General features: G+C 41.2%; 1 protein-coding gene across 1 annotated transcript in view; it reads left to right on the top strand.

Annotated features, from left to right (window-relative positions):
- The first annotated feature begins 6995 nt into the window (after nucleotides 1-6995).
- grapa (GRB2 related adaptor protein a) overlaps nucleotides 6996-22843 on the top strand; it is a 31646-nt gene continuing 15798 nt past the window's right edge. Inside the window, 3 exon segments of the mRNA XM_051387343.1 lie at nucleotides 6996-7402; nucleotides 12075-12172; nucleotides 13839-13958. Coding sequence (XP_051243303.1) covers nucleotides 7325-7402; nucleotides 12075-12172; nucleotides 13839-13958 — 296 coding nt within the window. The 5' untranslated portion in view covers nucleotides 6996-7324.

Here is a 22843-nt window from a genome sequence, read left to right as displayed (position 1 = left end):
AGGCGGATGGGGGAGGCTGGGAAGGGTGTGACCAAGGCGGCTTGACTTGCCAGGGGCACATAGAGCCCCTTTACTGACTCCCCGCTGAAAACTACAGTAGGTGTCACCCATCAAGTCATATATTGCATAGTAGCATTACAGCAACAGGGCAGGCCTGTTTCAGTGTCACCATCGTGATGATTGATCTATTTTACGTTTTCACAGCAGTGACATGTAGAAGAGTGGGCCTTAATGCTGGGAGATTAAAATACACCACAGTGCTGGTTAACAGTGTCTGCTTAAGGGCAGCAAGTTATAATCCTGTTTTAAAATCTAGTCCCTGTCTCTTTTGTTTGTTTGCTGTTTAGTGACTGAACAGACCTCTCAGGTAAATCAGGTTCAGGTTCTTCTCAGGAAACGACGTGTGCAATTCATTCCTTTTTGGGGAAAGTTGTATCCGCCACAGTGAATAAAATAGGCAAAGGATTGCTGTGTGTGTGTGTGTGTGTGTGTGTGTGTGTGTGTGTGTGTGTGTGTGTTTACAGGTGTGCCAGTACAAGCCACACAAACATTGCAGGACAGCATTCCATCAGAGTTTTTCCACTGTCTCTGTGCAACCGTCTCATTAGCAGGGTTTTAAATAGAGGGAGGGACACGGCCCTCACACATTTCAGACACACATGCATATCACTGTTGCTTATTCAAATCAGGTTCTATGAATAGACATAAAAGATTCCCTGAAAAGTTTACAGTGAGCTATGAATAGACACCTACATGTGTAGACGGAGAGTGCGGTGCTTAAAAATAGAGGCAGCGATCAAAATGTCACAGTTTTACATCTCAGCCGGCACCGACAGAAAAGTTGCCAACACCTGAGCTCCAGCGTGTAGATGGCCAATGTGGAGTCTGTAAGTTGTGTTTTTGGCTGGCAGTGGCATTTTATTTTGGTCTTTTTCTCCTTTCATTCTCTCCGTCTTAATATAGAGTATCACGCTGGCGCTTCGCCCTCTCTCTGCTATGTTGAGTGTACAGGATAAGCCTAAGAAAGCCCAAGCCAAGCTGATTTAGGTGTGTTTGTCAGTCTCTTCAGCAAGAGAAAGAGAGATAGACATGGAGGTCCTGGTGCGAAAGAGGCTTCTCTGTTATCAGCCACAATAGTTTGATTGCTTGGAATGGAATAGAGGTGAAATTTGTAAGTCAGGATGCAAGAAAAACAAGTAAATTATTGAAAAGATGGTGAAGTACTATGAAATGTTAACTCAAAACCTTTACCAGAAAATGATTTTCCTGCATTTTCTGAAATACTGATACCCAAACCTTGCAACACTTCTATCTAAGATATTATGTTTTCTTCAAATGTGAATTCAGCGGACTGCATATCTAGGAATCCGAGCTGATCACATTAAACTTAAAAGCATCCCCATTAAAAGCATCACTACATGGGAACAGTCAATATTTAGCTCAAGCTGGGTTGTTCAACAGCACTAGAGGTGGCAGGAGGAGGGCATTATGTCTTTGTGATATTATTTGTATCAAAACATGTATTTGTCTAGAATACAGCAGAAGATCAAGGGTGGGCCGAATCTCTGAAACAACACGTAACACAAAAGCAACATCGTAATATTTCACCTTGACATATAAGACAAATGCCTGAGATTACCTTGTTTCATAGTTAGTGCTTTCTTATCATCTCCGCCTGAGTGTTATCAAGTTTGCCTCAGTGCATTATCGAGCCCATTCAAGCTTGTGCAAGCCCGGTCTGTGCTGTTCCACCGAGGGCAAAATATTAGAAAAAAGTTGCCAGTAAATATATCAAAGGTGAGGCAGGTCCTACAGTGTGAGGGTGCCTCCTGCAGATCACATCACATAATTCCCCTGCAGGTCCCATTTCAGTCAATAGAGGTCAGGAGTGTTCTACTTTTTATTCCAAGACCTGTGCTCGGAAGATTTTATTGCAATGTGAAGATAATGTCAGAGGTCCTTCGAACTGAACCCCTGCAGCCATGGGTGACCTTTAATATGTGATTACCACCAATGACCCTTGGTTTGAAAAGTCATTAAAACTAATTAACATTAAACACCACAGCCTGCCTCCTTACATGTAATTACCCTCATTCACAACACTCATACTCTATTAGAGACTCACTGGGCCCTTAGCGTTCCCTGCTGAACCCTTAGGTGTAGTGCACTGAACTAGGTTATTCCTGGTCACACCGAGGTATACTCAGAGTTGAGCAGCATAAAACACCAGGTAGTCTCATCTTTGCGTTGGACGACTAGTGTAAAATCCACACTAGCACACACACTCACAATTTATATTTGAGATATTCAGACATTATCTTGGTTTATCATCAGTCTCCTCAAACTTTAATTAATGAATCCATACGATCGAAAGAACACACCCGAGAATACATTACACAGCTCATAATGTGTCAGAGATTTGCCATATCAGATCCACATTATATAACTGAGCATTGTTTGTCACACACCAGCAAATCAGGCACCGTGTGCAGTAAATCACAGTTACAAAGGCAGCGACACATGTGAGTCATATTAATGAGAATATATTTCAGCAGTATGTGTGAAGCTAACAGATGTACAAAGAGGCCTGTTCGCCGCATGAATAACTGGCGCACAAGTTTAGAAACCTACAAAGTTATGTAATGTGGAAGTGGGGGAAAGACGGTCAGGATTCAGTCTCTGGCCCGCAGTGGAACACGTGGTTTCAGACAGAGCCGAAATCAGCAGAAAAACAGAAGAAGACAGAAAGCATGAAACAGGATCATGTATAATACCTTCCACTACTGCCAGATTATTAGCTAAATCTTTTCACACATGCAATTGGTATTATGCTCGCCAGTAGCTGGTATAAATTCTACCTGAAGAAGGTGAGCAAGAAGAAAAAAGTGCTCAACCGCTTGAGGAGTTGACGTTGACTCAATTGTAGCTCCCACCGCCACGAGCTCACCTCTGTGAGTTTAACTTAAACCTTTTAGTTCAACAACCATTAGAGACTAAATTTACTTTCCTATTCTTATAACTTGATCACGCCAAACAGAAATTCCACCTTCAGATCTATAATTCAGGGACTCTCAGGGAATCAGTCTGCCTTTTTGTTTGCAGACACAATGCTGTAGTTCTCAGCTCATCACTGTTGTTAACAGCCTCTCTAGCGGGTATCCCATACACCACAAAACTAACTGATGTGATTTAAACCAACAAGTACAGAGGAAACATTAATAATACACACTGTTAACTTTCACTCAGCTATAACAGAGCCATACTAATTCAAGTACAGACAGCTTTTTCTGCATAACTTAATACCAAATGTGATTGTTTGAATGTTTAATTCATTATAAACCATAAAAGTAAAAACACAATGTTTAATTTACAAATTAAAAACTTTTTTTTTTAAAACCACAGCTACAAGATTTGTCATAGTTTTGTACCCACCATGGTTTCAATATGACTGCAGGCAATTTGATCCGGAAAGGGGTCAGTTATATTCCCACAAAAGAACACTACAATTAATAGGCATGCTGTGAGTAATTCATTTTTTATGTGCCGCATATGTTTGCCAGGGCGGGCACAACAGCCTTATCACGATAACATCTTTTCGGTGTTTCTACGATATACAGTGCATCAGTTTTTCACAATTTACAAATGAAATTACTCCTTGTTATGCTGACCCAATGATGAAACATGTCACTCAAACTACCTCAAACATAAACAGAGAAGTGGGCATGGGCAATAGAAATTTGACCACTCCATCTGCTCGGTGTTGGAGGAAATCCAAGTTTCTCACTGAGTTCACAAAACTCTTTTAAGCCAATTTATGTGATGAATGAAACTGCTATCTCACCCAGCTTATACTGCCTACATGCTAGAAAACTAGTTGGGCCTGTACATGCCTCTAAATGGTTCAATAGTTAATAGTCCCCTGTGTGATTTTATTACAGAGGAATAGTAGTTATGCTTTAAATATAAGTCACATTATAAAAAACTTTTAATCTTAACCAGATTTTGGAGCTGTTTCACCATAAATGCATCATGACCTTCTGCATGCTGGTCCCCCCTCTGCATTTAGCTGGTGCCCTTTTTATTTTTTCCACCCCCGCCACTTAGACATGTGTGCCACTGTTGCCTACTGTTCAACCTATGTATGAGAGTGGGGGAGGTAAAGGTGTGGATGTTTTAAATCTGAATCCCTTGGAAAACCAGTGAGAGACGGGGGAGCGAAAAGCAGGCCCCTTCTGCAGTGAATCGTAGTAAAGACAGAGAGAGAGAGTGTGAGAAAACGTCTTCTTCTCCAACAGAAGGAGAAATGTAGTGTTGTACTATTTCTTGAAAGGAAGTTGAGAGACTTTCTGCCCACCTGCTCTTTCCGCCTTTGCCCACTTGCTTCCGCACACACGCAAACCTCTATTTCACGTCTTCTGCATCAGTGCCCCTGACAGGATGATATGTTAGCGTCACTCAGGCAGAAAAACACTGCAGCTTGCATACTAGATGTGCTTGTGTGTGTTGTGGGTAACACAAATCCAGCACAACTGTAGGACTGCCCCTGGATTCTGTTAACACGGACAATGGGTTACACATTTCACACAATAGCTCATGGTTTTGAAGTTAAAAAAATTCTTCACTTCATGAAAAGTGTTCTCATTTGCCGTTCAAAAACATCCTGCCTTGCTGTCTTGACTGGAAATGGACACAGGAAGTGATGTAATTGCACCGGATGAATGAATCGAACAGAAGAAAGGGGTATGAACAGTGAACACCGCCGTGGCAGAGTAGACAAAGAACAGAACCACCTACAGAAAATGCAACTTGACAAACAGAAAATCCAACAAAAGTACCACCCACACTGTTTGTGAAGCAAGTGAGGCTTGGAAGCGCCAGCAATCCCGAATTAGCACAAATTTACACTTAGAAATGAAATAAATCACAGACTTACAGGTGGACGCCCATCTGTAGAGGTTGCATTGAACTACATATGTCTAGAAAACATGGCTTTGATGCTGAAATGAAATCTATATTTACATTTATTCACATTTAATATTCCTTTACAGCATTTGCATATACAACATTTACAAAATCATCACACACAAGAAGGGGACAAAATAAATTATAAGACTGCACTTTGGCCCTTGAGCTGAAGGCGGTTCCACTTCCTCTCCAGCTCTTCCTCTTATATTCTTCCATCACCCCACAGCCCTCCTCTCTTCCTCCTGCAGTCCCTCCTCTCATGGCTGAGTCAAGTGACCAGCTGACTGGGGATTTCCAGGACAGGTCACGCTATTGAAACCACAGGTCGGCCATGTTTTCCTGCTGTTCTGCTTAGTCTAGTTCCATTTAGTTCTGTGCATGTTTCACTCTTTCTCACATATATGACATGTTTAAGTGTTAAATTGTGTGACCATGAGCCAAGAATATCATATTAATTAAATATTGTACTGCTGATTTCACAATGAATAAATAAAATCACATTACTCATGACTCTGAACTGCATACGGACAGCAGCGCCATTTCTCATGACATATTTTGACAGGGGAAAAGTGCAAAGGCTTTCACATCCCATGACATCTTGTGGCCTTAATGTGGAGTTTGGGAAATTTAGACCTTATGAATAAGAGCTGAAGTTGTTGTTTTTTATCCCAAGAAAGAATAACTAACCTTGTAAAGTGTTATATTTAATGTAGAGTACTGATACACACGTGTTCTGAGCATCAGTGGCTTTTTGGGCTAATTCACAACATCTGAGAAAAATAAGTGACACTAAACTCTGATTTATTATGGATCAACGCAAGGGCTTAACAGGAGTCCCACTGTAGGGCGTAGATTATAATTCAGCATCAGATTTCTCCCGTTGGGAGACACACAAAGGACTTCTTAGAGTTAATTAGTGGTATAATTATCTTGAATGCAGTTTGACAATAAATAGATCAACGTCTATTCTTGTCTATTTTGATCCGCATTGGTCTCAGCGGCTCAGTAGAATTGAGCATTACCTCACTGGAAGGGTAATTGAACTAAATTTAAACAATAATTCTCCTCACTGTGTCTCAAACCTTGCAACAAGATTTTCTCTTTTGGTTAAATCTTGCAGGTGGAAAAATAGAGCCGCATTTAGGCTTTTGTTACACCCACAGTGTGTCAGTGTGATTTTCTATCATCATAAGTGTGTCCCTCAGGTATTGAAATGAAAAGCTCTTCCCTCGCAAAACCTTTTTTTTTCCCCCTACCGTCCACTATCTCCACAGCACTTTTTGCAACAGTGGATTTAACTCGTCGTCACATAAGTTGGGATGGACGATCTGTCCATCATTAGCTACCTGGTGCTCCTGCCAGCCTCACATCCATAAGCAAAGACATGTCCTCCATCCTTTATTCTTTTTTTTTTTTTTTAACTTGCAAAAGTTCATCTTTTTCACTGTTCCAGATTATATCCTGCATGTATTGTAAATCTTGAATGCAACCAAAGCTGCTGCAAAAAAGTAAAGCAACATGTACAAATAGATAGGGGGATGGAAAGAGGACATGGCAGTATAACAAAGGGGATATCAAGGCCTTGAAATGGCTGCTGGCCCAATGACTACTTTATATGAATATGAACTCAAAGGCATCACTGGTGTTTCATGTATCCCAATAAATAATCTGAATATGAACATTTTTGGGTGAATTATTCCTTTCCATCTCCCCTCTTGACTTTCTCACCTTTAAGATTATAATATTAGGAACAGCAAACATGAGCTTACTTTTTACGTGGAAGGGATGAAACTAAAATAGGTTCACACAATGACAGAAGTGTAAAGACAAACCACACAGTGATGCACACATATACAGGTAACTGATTGAAAAAAGTCACACGCACACACACAGAATCCACAGAAGCCACACCAACTGTGTGAGACAAATATATACACAGGAAGTGCCTCCCACTCCCTTGCCCCTACTTGCTGTCTCTCTCTCTCTCTCTCTCTCTCTCTCTCTCTCTCTCTCTCTCGAGCGTTACTCATGGTGGTGTGTTGCTGAGCAGCAGCCAGTCGTGTTTTTCCCCTCACCACTCTCTCTCTCTCTCTCTCTCTCGCACTCTTATCCTCTGCTCTGACTCTCTTGCGCTCTGGCTCAGCGGACAGACGAGACCTCTCCTCTCTCGCTCCTCTTCCTCTCTGCCAGTCTGTTATCTCACTGAATCCTTTATCTGTTTCTCTTTTTCACATTTCTACCTCCCTCCATGTCTCCCCCTCTGTGCCAGGGGCATTAGCGGGGGTCCCGGTGTGTGTGTGTGTGTGTGTGTGTGTGTGTGTGTGTGTGAGTGTGAGAGTGTGTATTAGGGGGTTTCGGCATGGAAGCTGTGGCACTTTATACATTTCGTGCCACAGAGGGCGATGAACTCAGTTTCAACAAGGGAGACCTGCTCAAGGTAAGGGAAAGAATTGTTTGTACGTTTTTCTATCTATCTGTCTATCTGTGTATCTATATATATAGATACACTGACATACAGCATGTCTCACACACGTGTTGTATTTCTCAAGCAGAACAGTAGTAGACCAACAGATTGCCTCCACTGTGATAATTCCAACAGTTCTAACTTTGGTGTCTCTCAGCACTTTGTATCCAGGTGCTGCTGTTGTTGACTACAGAAAGTGCAGTATGATACAGCTTCAACTTGTACTGAATGAACACTGAAACATTTTTGATTGAGAACGTGACTGGCAGCTGAAAACACTGTGCAGGATAATCTTATTCAAACGTCCACTGCTTAAAAATGTATATATTGCACCCTGTAGCAAAAATGAGACTATAGTTTAAATGAATAGATTGACTTTTGATTCCCTTTCTTGCTGATGAGGAGATCAATACCACTCTCATGTCTGTATGCTACCTACGTACCTGGGAACAGCGGCCGGCGAGCTTTATAAAGAACGTTTTTCAGCTCACTAATAAACACATCACATCTCATTTGTTTCATTTGCACAAAAACCTAAGTGTAAAAATGACTTGATGTGGAATGTTATGTGCTAGTAACTTTCTTTTCTTTCCCTGAAATTACATGGCCTCCACTCTAACCCATTTCTGTGGGGAAGGGAGATTAAATTTTCCCTAATCAATCAGTAGAGACCGACATATCCACCTGAATCCATCATCATTTTAAAGTTGACACTGATGCATAGGCATGTCAGCAGCGGAGCGGAGGAGTGGAGCAAACTATGATGTCAGGTAACACTGAGAAGACATGTCGTAGTAGAATAATAATAGCAGCGTCTAACTTGTCCGGCGCACAGCTTAGCAGCAGTGTTTGTCCCACCCATGGGGCTGATTGGCTAATCATTAGTCCCCCCCCCAAGGTCAATTTTTCATCCGAGAAACCACATTTTCATGTTATGATGCCAGACCAGAGTGTGAATCAGTGATCAGTGGGCGTATTCAACGCTCTGGACCGAGGCAAGGAGTTTTTTGGTCCTGCACAATAAATAGTTACAGCACACAACCACATAAAATGTCAAACTGACATATTCATACTTTATACTTCACTGTTTCCAGCCTATATGCTAAGCTAAGATAACTGGCTTAGCTTCATATTCAGCCAAGAGACAGGACTCTCTTCTTTCTCAAAATGACAAACTACTCCTTCAAACTAATCACATTTTTTTACTATGGGATGCAAAACCAACATTTCCTTAAAGCTACAGTGGTTGTATTCTTCTGATGGAGAACAGGCCGAGTGCAGTGCTGAAATAGATCCTGCACAGCTGGAAATTATTGTAGTAGAAAATTGTCCCTCTAAGACATTAGCAATAAACCTCAGATTTAAAGAGCAAGAGCTTCTCTCCAGACTTAACGCTGTGGCACCAGCTGTTCCGCGGTCTTACAGTACATGGTGAAAGACACAGCGAGATCAGTCTCTCCACTGGATCTGCCCTCAGCGGACCAGATGTTGCTGCAGGAAAAGTTTTGTTTTAGGAGCAGCTCTAACATTTTCTTGACTGGTAAAACCCTTAAGTTCTTGCTCTCATTATTATATTACTATGGCCACTTGTACATGCTATATATTACTACTGGAGGCCGTTCCCTGTTGGGTTTCTGAAAGGCCTCTTGGGAAATGTTAGAAGTCACACAATGTAGTAGTAAGTAAAGTAAATTAGGCAGGTGGAAGGAAAGACCTCATGGCAAAATAACCCATGACACATCTTTGATGATGTCTAACAGGATAATAATGCCCGAGGGTGGAATTTACCTTTAATTGTATGCAGTACAATGGTATTATACACCCCAGACAGACTCTGATTCTAATATTAGACGACACATGAATAAAGCAGCTTCTCAATTCTGCTGTCTGCAAACTCATTTTTGTGTGTCAGTTAATGAGCCTAAATGAGGTGGCATTTAGTTTTGCTGCTATGTCAGTGCATTGTTACAGTAAATAAATGTGTTTTTCTCATTTCCTGCCGTATTTGTGTGCAGATATCAGTTGGTAAAGTATACCTCTTGATCTTTCAAAATGTAATTAGTTGTTGGCTTTAGTCAACTGCGACTTAAGACCGTATTTATGTTGATGGGGTCAACAGTATCAAAGTGAACTCATGCCATAATGGCCACGGTGACGCATTTGCTGCCACTAAAATTGGACCTACACTTAAAACAGTGTTCAAGCTTATGCATCACTTTTTCTTTTTTCCCACTTGGACAAACTGATGTCTTTTCACAGCCAAGCAGCACCGGTTCAGACCTGGGTCAAACAGTACTTTTAAATAATTCTTCACATTTGTTCATCCCTGTTTGCAGCACCAGATGGCCTGAGGTTTACAATGTCAAAACAAGTCATATGTCGTGTTGTGCAAAATGTTACAAAGAATTCTAAATCAGATACTTTCCTGTCACGAATTACTGGAGCTCATTTAGACGTTTACTGTGTAAAAACATACATTTCTGGCTAAAAAAATTTCTTTAGGTCCCAGAGCTGCTCCCCCTTGTTGGGGTACATTGTTTTCTTCATGTCCTGTTGTGCAGTAGCCATGTGGAAACGGATCAATCAGGCAGTGCAGTACTCATGATGAAATAAAAAATAGCTCTGTAGTTAAATAAAAAAGTAGCTGCGCTCACATTCTGTTTAAAGCTGGAAGACAGTGCGGCCAAGTCTAACACAAGGGACACACAAGTAGAGCACGAAAACACACGTTTCGTTTGTTCTCCAAACCCCAACACATGAATGTGACAATTTGGGATTTAAATTGGATCTGGACTGTGCGACAGACTCCTCTGTCACTGGCAGCAACTACAGTCACAGGGAGTAGCCAGGTAGTAAGCTCAAGCTAGTGTAGGGTTTAACACAATCTCTCAATCAGTAATCTCCTCAGACGTATGATCCATTCCCATTGTGTAAACATCAGCTGAAAGTTGCTGAAATAAATGTTTGATTCATTTATTATATTCAGTAATATAATTTCTCATTTGTTCAGTTCGTGGTGTGACAAAAAAAAGATCCAAGCCCAGAAACAGTCTGCCTTTCTTTGTGCATCCAGGTGTTTCAGCCTCTGTTAAGATATTTTCATCATAGTACAGATGTTCATGTCGGAGGTTTGTATTTTTCCTTCATGTATTTCGGGCTTATAGTATGATTGCTAATGATGTAATTGTTAAATCCTTTGGTACCATCTAGAAGGAGCTGAGTCAGTGGGGGTGGTCATGGATAAACATCCTGTTTATACATATCCGAAATTCACATGAAGAGGAAAGAAATGATTAATGGATTCGACTGAGCTTGGACTAATTTAGACTCTGTTCTTTCCCCAAAAGCAATATAAACAAACACCCGAAGACTCATTTACATACTGTGGGATGGGGGTGGGAAGAGGGTTTCAATTCAAATTTTGGTTAGAAAAGTTAACGTCCGTGGGTCACGGAGTCAGGGTGATGGATTCACTGAGTCTGTGGAAGAGTTGTTTGAGTATAGGCCTTAATGATGACAGACAAGAGAAAGCATCCAACTGGACAGTCCAACATATATCACATAATACAGCAAGGGGGATTTCTTCTTATTCACATGAATTTGTTGTTTGGCCAACACTGAGACCAGCAACTGATTGAAAGGGCAATCATTCAGCTCTGTGATTGAACAGTGATTGATGCCATGAACAGTAAATCATTCCATAGCCTGCAACCCATTTTAAAATGTTCGTACAAATGCACAGCGCAGCCATTAAAACAGATGGTGCATGAAATGAAGTTCCTAAAGGCAGAGAGGGGACGGGGCAACTTTTTTGGCAGATGGGCAACATTGCCAAAGAAGTTTTCTCCTTCATAGTTGCAATGAGGTCCTTACCGGCAGGATGCATTTGAGTTGCTGTTTTAACTGTACGTCACAGGTTTTATTTGAGTTGATCTGATAAAACATAGCAGCACTTTGATAGGGAAATAAAACAAAAGAACTCTAGATTTAGCGTTTAAAACACTACAAACCAAGCAGAGCAAACAAAACAGAAGCTCAAAATGACAAGAGGATGTCACAGCTGGATTAGAACACTGAGCAGGAAAAAACAAGGAGAAGCGTATCAGGTGACAGCGTGTCGCTCACAATTAAAGACTGTCCTCCACTGCCCTCATCACCCCAGTGTTTCTGAGATAAAAACCACCACAAAAAAGTAATTTAACATCATCAATCCCACCTTTCTGCTCTCCTTCAACACCTCTGCTCTGTTAGATACAGCAACAGACTTTGTGGCTTAATGCGGTTCAGGTCAGATCTGTTTGCTGACCCTTGTTTGTGTGTGTGTGTGTGTGTGTGTGTGTGTGTGTGTGTGTGAGGGGAGCTCATGAGGGGCTTTATGTGGCATTTTGGACTTGCCAATAATCTTGTGTGCTTTGGAAGTTGTGTGGGTTGAGGTTCTTGGTTCACACAAAGATGAATGAAAGCCACTGTGCCGGATAATGAAAGAAGAGAAGTCTGGCGCGGAGATTGATATACAGCGAGCCAGAGAGAAATGATAGTGGCCTTTCACCCGATAGTAAGAGCCTGCATCAACATTGTTATGGGCTATATTTCATCTCTCTCTCTCTCTCTCTCTCTGTGTGTGTGTGTCTGTATGTGTGCCTAGATCACCAACATGGAGGATGATCCTAACTGGTACACAGCTGAGCTCCACAACAAAAAAGGCTTTGTGCCAAAAAACTACATCAACCTGCGACCACACGCGTAAGTATACACACATACACGCCGCTTCAACTCATCTGTAAAGCAGATGAATACATTTCACACGTTCACCACTGGTCTACCTAAACAACTCATCAGTGAGTGTGTGCAGCTCGGGGGCGTTTTCTGCTCTGCTCTGGACATCTGCACTCCAGCATAAGGCAGCCTACCCAAAGGGACACACTCACTCGCTGCCTTACGTAATCACACATGATACAGCCTTGTGTGTTTACAGTGAAGCTGCTGGCACACCCTGTATCTCCATCAGATGGTCATACACCAGCCTGGGTTCTACTTTTTTTGCTGTGACAAAATCCTTAACTGACAACACAGCCATTAGAGCGGCTCTGGCTCTTAATGAACACTGACACGCGGTCCAGCTGGAGCTGCCTAGTTAAGTTTATGCGCACCGTAGGGGGATGTGTATTCTGTTGGGTCTATGAGTGTTTTTTCCCTCCTCCACATTAGAGCAGTTTGTTTGGATGCAAAGTTCGCACAAATGACTTCTGCTCTCACGAACCTGAGCTCTGCAACGACAGACAGAGCCATGACTCAAATGAGGAGAGAGCAGATCCAGTACCGTGGCCACATTGTAGGACCCTCTTTGTTAAATGGACAGTTCACCCCAAATCAAAAACTCATAGTTTTCCTCTTACCTGTAGTGCTATTTATGCTTCTCGCTTGCATCCGCGTGAGCTGCCAAGTTCTGGAGATATCAGCCAAAGAGGTGTCTGCCTTCTCTCAAATATAATGGAACCAGATGGCACTCGGCTTGTGGTGCTCAAAGTGCCAAAAAAATACATTTGAAAAACTCAACAGCAATGTCCCTTTCCAGAAATCATGACCCAGTTACACCCAATCCTAATGATATAACCCACAGAACTTGTTATGAGCATTTTCATGGAGTAGAAAAGAGGAAAAGAAAATAGTTCCTGCAACTCAACTAGACTGATAAATAGCGCTACAGGTCAGAGGAAAAATATGTTAATTGTGTGGTGAACTGTCTCTTTAAGGTCTTAGGTCACAGGGTCAAAATTCTGGGATTTTATTTCAAGGCTCTTTGAAGAAAAAAACCCAGAATACTCACCCTAAGACCTTAACCGAGAGTCTCACCATATTGGATCTGCTCTCTTGTTGTTTGTGTCATGGAACTGACTGTCTGTCGTTGCAGAGCACAGGTTCATGAAAGCAGAAGTCATTTATGCAGACCTTGCATCCAAACAAACTGCTCCACTAAGCAAGACTAATGAGCACAAAACAAAAAAAAAAGAAATGAAAAATTATACTATTACTTACGCTCCACAGCTGACAACTGCAGCATTTTGGGATTTGATATGCGTGCATATTTAGCAGCGTGTTCAAAAATAACTTCACAAATGTGCTAATTTTACTTTTTTCCCCCCTGACCCCCCACAACATCTCTTTTCTTTTTTCATCGTCAGCATTGATCTGCACTGCTGTGAGCTGCCTTTTTTTCCCAAACTTCATCAAACACCACCGAAAATACAAACGTCAAAAGTTATTAGACAGCCAAACAAATAAGTCCATGTGTGCAAAGTTGTATTGTAGCTGCACAGACCCCAGAACAGTTCACCTGCATAAAACAGTAACATGAGCGATCTCTTTCTTTATTTCTTACTTGCTTCTCCTTTTATTTTTCTTCCTCCAGCTGGTTCGCTGGCCGTATATCTCGCGGTGTGGCAGAAAGTCGACTCAGGCACAGGGAGTGTGGGGCTTTTCTGGTCAGAGAGAGTGAGAGCGCCCCGGGCGAGTTCTCCATGTCTGTCAGGTAGGAGATAAAGGATCATTCAAGGATCCATATTTTGCCCATGCATGCTTATGTCTGAGAGTTGATTTGTACATATACACCACTTTGATCTATGTATTCTTTTTTATCAGGGATCCAAGCAGTACTGGAGCCCTATTGTTTCCGTTTTTGTTATTCTTTTTTTTACTTTCTTTCGTTTTCTTTTTTTCTTTCTTACTTATTTTAATGCAACAAAAACCGTAAGACCAAAAGTCACCAAAATGGTCAGGCAGACTGCAAATTCCACCCACTACACAGGCAGCTAAAATGACACTCACTGACCTCAAGGTGATGCTGTAACAATCAAGTTTAAGTTTTTTTGCAAATTATCCCAAAAAGGGCTTGGCTTTCGTTCTTTTATTCTGTCAGTTCATCTGCATGTTTGCTCCAATGCTCTCAAAATGTAAAAAACTTTTTACTCAGTTCTCTAAGAACTAGTCAGAAGCTGTCAGGCCAATCATCCTGAAAGTCAGAATCATCTACGGACTTTGCTGATCAAAGCGTCTTTGAGTTCAATTTTACATACGCGCTCATTAATCGTAATTGGCTTACACTACTGAAACCAAACTTGGTGCGCATGTTTGGATGCCAGGTCTGAGGTTCGCTGCATGGTCTTGAGATAAACAAGGGGTTTTCCCCAGTGTAAAAAGTTTTTCATGTATTCTCACGAAATCTTGTTTGCATGATTTAAGGTCATGACTCAGTTGATGCACAGAAATTGGTAATGATTACTTGAAGTGCCCATTTATAACAAATCAGAATATATCACATTCCAAATTTTTAAAATTCGGACTGAATCACCCGTATGTCCTACAGAGCTGAAATTATTTCCTCACATCCACTAAACTGTGACAGAAGTCAGACCTATCTTCAGTTCATAAGTCCATCACTCTATATTTTGGCCAATGTGGTGATTCATGCATGTGGAAGTTTTCGTTTTTAAAGTGCTTCTTGTCTCAACCTGCTTGCATCCCGATCAGTGCAAATTGCAGCTGTATTTACATGTTATTTCTATTCTCCATGTATCCTCTTATTACTGCAACAGCCCTGTTTCTCCACAGGGTTTCATTCCATCTCTTGGAATCTAATTCACTTAGCAGATCTATGTAAACATATACTGTATAAAGGGATGTGTGCATCCTTGCATACAGTATATGTTTACATTGCAGCATTGCCGTCCCCTGTTGTCATTAATAAAATTCTGAGCGTGTGCGTGCGTGAGTGTCTGTGCATGTGGTGTTTATGTTGGTGGCAGGGGATCAGAGGAGCAGGCAGAGGAGGGTAAACAGGATAAGTTGCAGGATGGAGGGAGAGGGAGGATCTGCAACCCCTCTGGCCTGATGTGAGCTAATCCTGTCTGGCACACCGCGGCATCTGGAGCTGCCGATGGCGCCCGAACGGTGGTCTTGCCGGCGGGATGGCGGTCAAGGAAGTAGCTGAGGCTTGGCATCGTGCTCCTTGGGGCTGTGTGGATATTGGAGGTGGAGATTCGGGGTGTGTAGGGGTTTGGGAGACTGCATTTTTGCGGTAATGACTTGGAAATAAGGGTTGGCTCTACTCCGGGCTGCTGGGGCTGTAAGACGAACTGGCATCAGTTCAAGGGGTTACAAGTTGGATTTGTGGGTTGTTTTGCAGTTGGTTCTGACAATGTCTGGGAAGGATATCTCTCTCCCAGTGGATTTAGGACAGACTTTTGGAAGCATTATACAGGAAAGCAGAGGGAAAGTAAGTTGTCTGCATTAAGGGAATTGGAAGGGAAAATTGGAGGGAAGGAGGAGAAGCTGTGTTTGCCAAGAGGGGACAGAGAGGATTTTTGATGCTACTTGCTTTTTTGGCTGTCTGTTGATGTCTCTCTAGCTGTTGTTGCTGGATGGCTTGGAAATTGGGTCAGGTGTTTGCGTGAGTGTGTGGGTTTGTGTGTGTGCGTGTGTGGTCCTCGCAGTGCTGACAGCTCCCCTGTCAGAGGAGACGTCCTGACAGCAGTAACTGTGAGAACTTCAGTCCCGGCTCAGCTCGGTCCAGCTTTGACGTCAGACCGTGAAAATCTGATCCGCTTTCGCAGCCACAAATGGAGCCAGAAAATATACAGGAAAACTACTGGTGAAGTTATCAGTTAGTCAAAATAGCTATGTGTAATGTGACAGTTTGATGATACATTGACACTATGGGTCTGTTACACTTCCAGCTATTATTAGCTGGATAATTTGGTTGGGATGAAAGGTAATTGTCACTTTAAAGTCAAAGAGATGCAACATGAGTCATTTTCTTTACACCTTAGTCACCATGAAAGTATGTCATGGTGTTAAAGGTCTGACGAAAGTTGTTGCGTGTGACACCTTATTGTGGTGATAAAACAGAATTATTGTCATAAAAAGTCTGCCCCATTTCCCTTTTTGTGTTTTAATTGGTTCTAGTGTTGCATTTATCAGGCTTCATTTCCAGCACAAAATACAATAACAACATTTTAATTAACCATCAGAAAGCAGTTACTGGGTTATTGAACGTTGCAGCCTTGTTTATCATTTCAGTGCATTCGTATTATGAAAAATGCACACTGGGGACAGGGTTTTACAAATAAAGCCATGACTGCAAGCCCCCCACTAACCAGAAAATTGTGACAACGCAATTTTCAGATAATCAACAGGTTTGAAATGGTTAATTGGGCCAAAGAAATAGGAAAAAAGAACCCTTGATCCCTGACTTTAGTCACCAAAATTGAAGATGTATTTCCATTGGACAGTGGTTAAACTATGGCAAGAAAGCAATAACTCCTTTATTTTTGTATTTGTATGTCAGAATATATTGAATGGTAAAGTAATACTGGAACTAACCTATAAAATATCCACCAATGATTGCAAACTTCCCACCGGTCTCTAAAACATCCAGAAAATATAACACAGACGTGACCCCAGTGTCCTCAATAGTGGTTCTGACTGGGGACCTTTCAGGTGATCAATCTTTATTGGAAAATCACTCATGAAAGCTTAATGTGGACTGAATTGGAGATTTATTGTCCGCAGACAGAATAGAGGGCTGACTTAGTTTTTGTTCAGAATACTTTTTGAAAGGTGGTTATGAGAGAATATGTGGCCGGGGACTAGCTTCAGACTAAGCAAGTGAAACTGTCCCAATGGGTTATTTAGTAGCTTATTTTTGGAAAATGGAGCAAAGTGATGCCAACCTAGACTTTTATAGAGAGGGGTGAGGAATCCATTTTGCTTAGCTGGGCTTTCACAGTGTTCTTTGACTCAGCAGCGGATTCACCCAAAGGATATGTTTTTCTGGGTCTTCCTCAATGCTTTATTATGGTGCATTCCTGGTTCCATTCTTTTTGGTGTTTTTCAAACTCTTTCCGAGAAAGGACACGGCTTCTCACTTCCTTGTTCATGCTCTGCCACAATCACTATCAATATCAGTCTTTCCACCTACACGTACAAGTCACAGCTGAATATAACAACCTGTTTACAGTCTCTATGAGTCATCACACTCTAGGAAATCAGGCAAAACACTGAGAGAAAAGTGGATATACCAGAGAATTACAAGAATTACTCATCTATATATAACTCATCTTTAATTATTTTAGATGTCCATTCAAGGGCTTGAGGTACCTTTACTTTCTAAAACAGTATCACATATATGTGTGTATATATATATATATTTATATCTATAGTTTTGTTCAGTCAAAGTGTAAGAGCAGACGTCACTTTCTTTCTAAATTGCCTGATGTCTCGCTGTATGATAGAGCTCAAGGCTGTTTCACCACAGCCCTCTTTGTGCTTTTGACAATTTTTTTTTTAAACTGTATGGTGGTCAGCCCACACACACACACACACACACACACACACACAAAATGTTGTTGACAGACATTTAGTTCAGGCAAACCAAACTATAGTGTTAAAGCAAAGACAATGGCTTTTGTTCTACATGACCTTCACCTGATCACAGAGAAAACGATTGTGGAAGTGTGAGTGTGTGTGTGTGTGTGTGTGTGTGTGTGTGTGTGTGTGTGTGTGTGTGTGTGTGTGTACGTGCAGTCACTCTTGTTCTTCCGGCATTTGAAGCAAGGAGTCTTTCCGTAAGATTATCATTGTTGAAAAGTAGCAACAATAAGTGAGTCTTGCACTTTATTCCAGCGTGATGACACAGTGTGTAACAATACTATCAAAGCAGATACATTTGGCCTTATGTTCAGCCTCAGTGAATTCGCATTGTGAACAACAAACAACACTTTAAAGGGGGTATAATGTTGCCTAGTGACATACTGTAAACCTGCTGGCTGAAATTGCTTGCACATGCCCATATGCTTCTGATGGCTCACACAGCAAGCGCTGAATCAGAAAGACCATTCAGCTTCCTTGTCGTCAGTCATCATCAGTCTCTAATCAGGGTCATGAATCTATAAAGAGACCTGACCCTTTGGGCTACGTTTATTTTACAGCTACATAATCTTCTTCGGGCTTTAAGTAACACACTGCGGGTTCAGCATCCCATGAATGTCATCACTTCCTTATTTTAGTTGGACAAATTAATGCAAGTGGAGAAAATGTGACAGAAGAATTGCATAACAGAGGCAAGAATGAGTTGGTCAACTTATACAACACCGTGTTAGAATAAATACGTTGTTCTGCCAGCAATTAGCTTCATATTCTTCAGGTGTAAATACCCACTGTTTATAAATAGTTTGATATTTTGGGGAAATATCAAACTATTGTTGGGGAAAATATTGCAGAGAGTTCAATGAGTTAGACTCTCTATAAACATGAAGCTAGACTGCAGTTAGGTTAGCTCAGCATACAGACTGGAAACAGGGGGAAACAAGCCTGGCTCAAATCAAACGCTCTTAAGCTCAATAATTAACATGTCATACCTTGCTTGTTACATTTGGACGGAGCCAGGAGATGTTTCCAGTCTTTGTGCTAAGCTAAGCTGCTGGCTGTAGCTTCATACTCAGCGTACAAACTGAATGAAATGAGTGGTAGTGGAGTGGTAACAATCCTCTCATCAAACTCGGCAAGAAAGAGAATAAGCCGACTGTTCCTTTAAAGCTGTTTCCATACGATGAATAACTAAACAAAGAGTGCCGGAGGGCAAACCATTGAAAAACTGTTATTTCTATAAAACCACATTGCGTAGTCTTGTCCAGTTAGGCTATCACAGCTTACACCACAGCTCAGTGACGAGAAAAAACTTTACAGTTACACTTAAGAGCGACTTAGGAGAAACCGAGAAAAATGTAAAAAGAGACGAAGAGAGACAGAGGGAAAGAGCAAGTAGTGACTGCAGAGAAAACAGACAGGAGAAGGAAAAACTAATGGCGGGTGAAGTGGGGGGGGGGATGATTTAACTTTTTATTTCTTTGTTTTCTCATATTGACAGTGGAGCTGAAATAAGACCAGCCAGTCCTCTGGGACATAAACCCTCCAGAGGGCCTCCTCCTTTCTTTTCTCCGTTTCTTTTTATTCAGTCTTGCTCACTTTAGTCTATGCTGTCTCTATTCTCTGCCTTTTCTCTCTGTCCTTCTTCTACATGGCACATACTAACAACTTGGGAAATGCAATTCCTTGCTGAGTTAGATGAGCCGATTGATGTCAATCTCATGTCTGTAAGCTATATATGAGGGTACAGCCTGCAGCAGGTTAGTTAAGCTTAGCATAAAGACTGGAAACAGGCAGAAACAGCAAGTCTGGCTGTGACCAAAGATAAAACAATCCGCAGATAAATAACTCTAAAACGCAATAATTAACACCTTATATCTCGTTTGATTAATCCATAAGCATAAAGAAACAACAGTACAGGGGGTTATGTGCCAGTGCCCCCTATTTCCAGACTTTGTGCTAAGCTAGGCTTTAGATTCAGTGTGCAGATATGAGTGGTATCAATCTTCTAAACTAACTCTCGGCAATAAAGTGAAAAACCATATTTCACCTGATGTGAAACTATTAAGAATTGACTCTGTTTTCACAGGGTTGCATGATAAGAAATATTACAATATTCACATGGCTAGCTTATCCAAATCACTATAGGGCTGGTTTGGCCAGTCTGAGTTTTCTAATTTTGCAAGGTTTAACAAAAGGTCCTTAAAATCCTAGTGGAATTTTTTTTTTTTAATGTTGTTTGCAGCTTCAGCCTACCTTAAGGCTTTGAGAGTCTAGTGTTACTTAGCTAGAACACCTGTGGCTCTCTGGCTCTGTCTGTTGAGATTTAACAAAATGGATTAGATGGTTTCTTTCCTTGAAGCATCTCTGCTCTGACAAACACTTATATAACAACTTCAGATCTATTTCTTTATTGCAGGAATTGCTTCATTACACTTAAAAGTTGCCAGATACGGGCTCCGCCTCCTGTAATCGACCTCAACCAATGACAGTAGCTCTTGTTTGAGCCCAATCATATCAGTTTGTCCTAATTTTCAGAATTACACCATGGTTTAAATTCCTAAGGAGTTGAAAATGATAGAAGTTATACAGGGGTGGTGTGTTTTCAAAAAGCCAAAAAGCTAACTAGTTTCTATAATCGGCATTTGTTTAGATAAATGGCTGTTTTCCTTTATGATGATAACTGACTTGAGAAGAAACTCTATATCTCCCTCTCTCAGGCTCATATCATTTCTGTCTGAGAGGCTTATTGAACCATCAACACCCTTTCGACTAAATTGCCTCCACCAAACATCTTTTATCATTCTTCCCCTCATTCGCTCCCTCTCTGCACCCTCGGAGCACCAGCACACACACACACACACACACACACACACACACACACACCTCCTCCCCCTCTCTCCTCATCCATCTATCGAAACAGGTGATGGCAATGCTTTATGGATGCTGCAGGAGGAGCTGAAACTCTCACTCATTTTCTCAATGAGTGCTTGGTGAACACACTGACAAAAAAAAATTCACAAACATACACACACTCATGGGCACCGTGCTCATCCTGCGACACGAGATACAACCACACACACACACACACACTAACAGACGTTGGTTGGTACGTGTAAACACTGATGTAATCTGTGATTTGTAGCAAGCACATGGGCTGACACACACTCTGATAACTCCTTGACACGACCATCAGTTACTCCCTCTCTCTCACACACACACACACCAAGTTAAATTGACAGCTGGAGGTGTCAGTGTGCCTGTATGAAGTATTCCAGACATCTGCAGCGGTTTAGAAACTGAACAGCAGATTAGAGAAGGGGGGCTGGCAGGATGAGAGACAGAGAGAACAGGGAAGTGAGAGTAGATTGATGGAGAAAGTGGGGAGAAAGATGGACGGATGACCTTCATGCATCTTGAATTGTGCTGGAGCAGTATTTTAAAAATAACTATATTTATATGAAGTATATATATATATATCTTTCTCTTGCTGGGTGTTCTATCTCTATTTCATTTCTCTCTTTCAATCTTTCACACCCTTGTTCTTTCTTAATCTCTCTCTCGTTTCGTTTTACTTAGAAAAAGAAAATAATCTCTATCGCTGTGGGCCTTAATTACACTGGATCAGGGAGATAAGAGGGCACTTGGAGAGTGTGCTTTGTGTGTGTGTGTGTGTGTGTGTGTGTGTGTGTGTGATCAAGTCGAGACAGATGCTGTCTGCGTTATGCACACTGATATAGCTACAACATTACACCTGCTTTCTTTCCTCTTCAAAGCATTTCGTTTTCGCTTTTCACAAAAGAGTTTGCATTGGCCACAGTGTGATGGTGACGATCATAATGATGATGAGCAAAAGTCTCATATCATTTATAAAAATGCTATTATTAACTTTCTATTGTTCATTTAACCTAATAGCGTTCATAATAGCATGTAGGAGGCAGGCTCATTGTTTGGATTTGATCATTTTGTGGTTTTTTCTATAATTTTCCAACTGTTTGTCTAAATGTGGACTCGGGCACCGGTTTTATTTGCATTTAGCGCTCTAGTGGCATGGAGGGGCTGCAGTGAAGTGTGAAGATGCAATGTTGTGGTTTAGGTGTTGCCGCATAAATATTTAAAGCGAGTCTGGTCAACTGTACAGAGACGCTGCAAGAATTTTTTGGTTTGATTTTTTTCAGCCGGCACAGCTAGAGACGTCTCTGCTGACACACGGTGTAGAACTGAAGAAAGCAAAATTCACAATGAAATATTTCAGAACTTTCTTTTTCTCTCATATCTCAAACATGTTTAACAGACCAACCCAGAAGTCACTACTGCTATAGTGCCTCTAATAAAATTATCTCATAGATTTTAAGTTGAGTATCTGGAGGTATTAGGAATTTGTCTTGTATAATAAAAACTTTAATTCTTCTAGTTGCCAGTAAAATATGCTTCAGTGCCGCCTGAAAACCAATTTGTAGATGAAAACTGGCCTAGCTACATAATCCATCACAGTATCCCACAAAGTAACTTTCTAATTTGTCTTTATGACATTGTGCATCGTTGGAGATTAGAGTTTGTGTTTGTGCGTGACTTGGTGCATTATCTTATCCTCTGCTTAATATCAGTTGTCACAGGATGAATTGGAAATATCTGCCAGGAAACAGGCCTAACCCCCGATAAACATGTTACCTTAAAACTTGACGTTCATGCGTTTTTGATTTGAAGCATTTTTGGCATAGGGAAACACATATTGTTTTGAATTTAAAATGTATCAAAAACAAACTCAAAAGTACATGCAATACATGGCATTGTCACTATCACAGCTGCAGGAAATGTAAATTCCATGTGTGAGCAGGCTGAAACTTGAACTTAAAAAGAATTCTTTGTTTCCCTTTTCCTTCCTTCTAAGTATTTGATGTGTTTCACTCTACGGGCCATTATTGTGAGTCCCCTAAAGGGAAAGTCCTTGCACTGTGTACATCCTGTCTTTAATCTTTTCACAGAATCTAA

The sequence above is a fragment of the Dicentrarchus labrax genome, unplaced genomic scaffold (assembly GCF_905237075.1).
Source record: "Dicentrarchus labrax unplaced genomic scaffold, dlabrax2021, whole genome shotgun sequence".
Lineage (NCBI taxonomy): Eukaryota > Metazoa > Chordata > Actinopteri > Moronidae > Dicentrarchus > Dicentrarchus labrax.
Note: the sequence above shows the minus strand (reverse complement) of the source record. Positions and strands in the feature narration are given on the sequence as shown.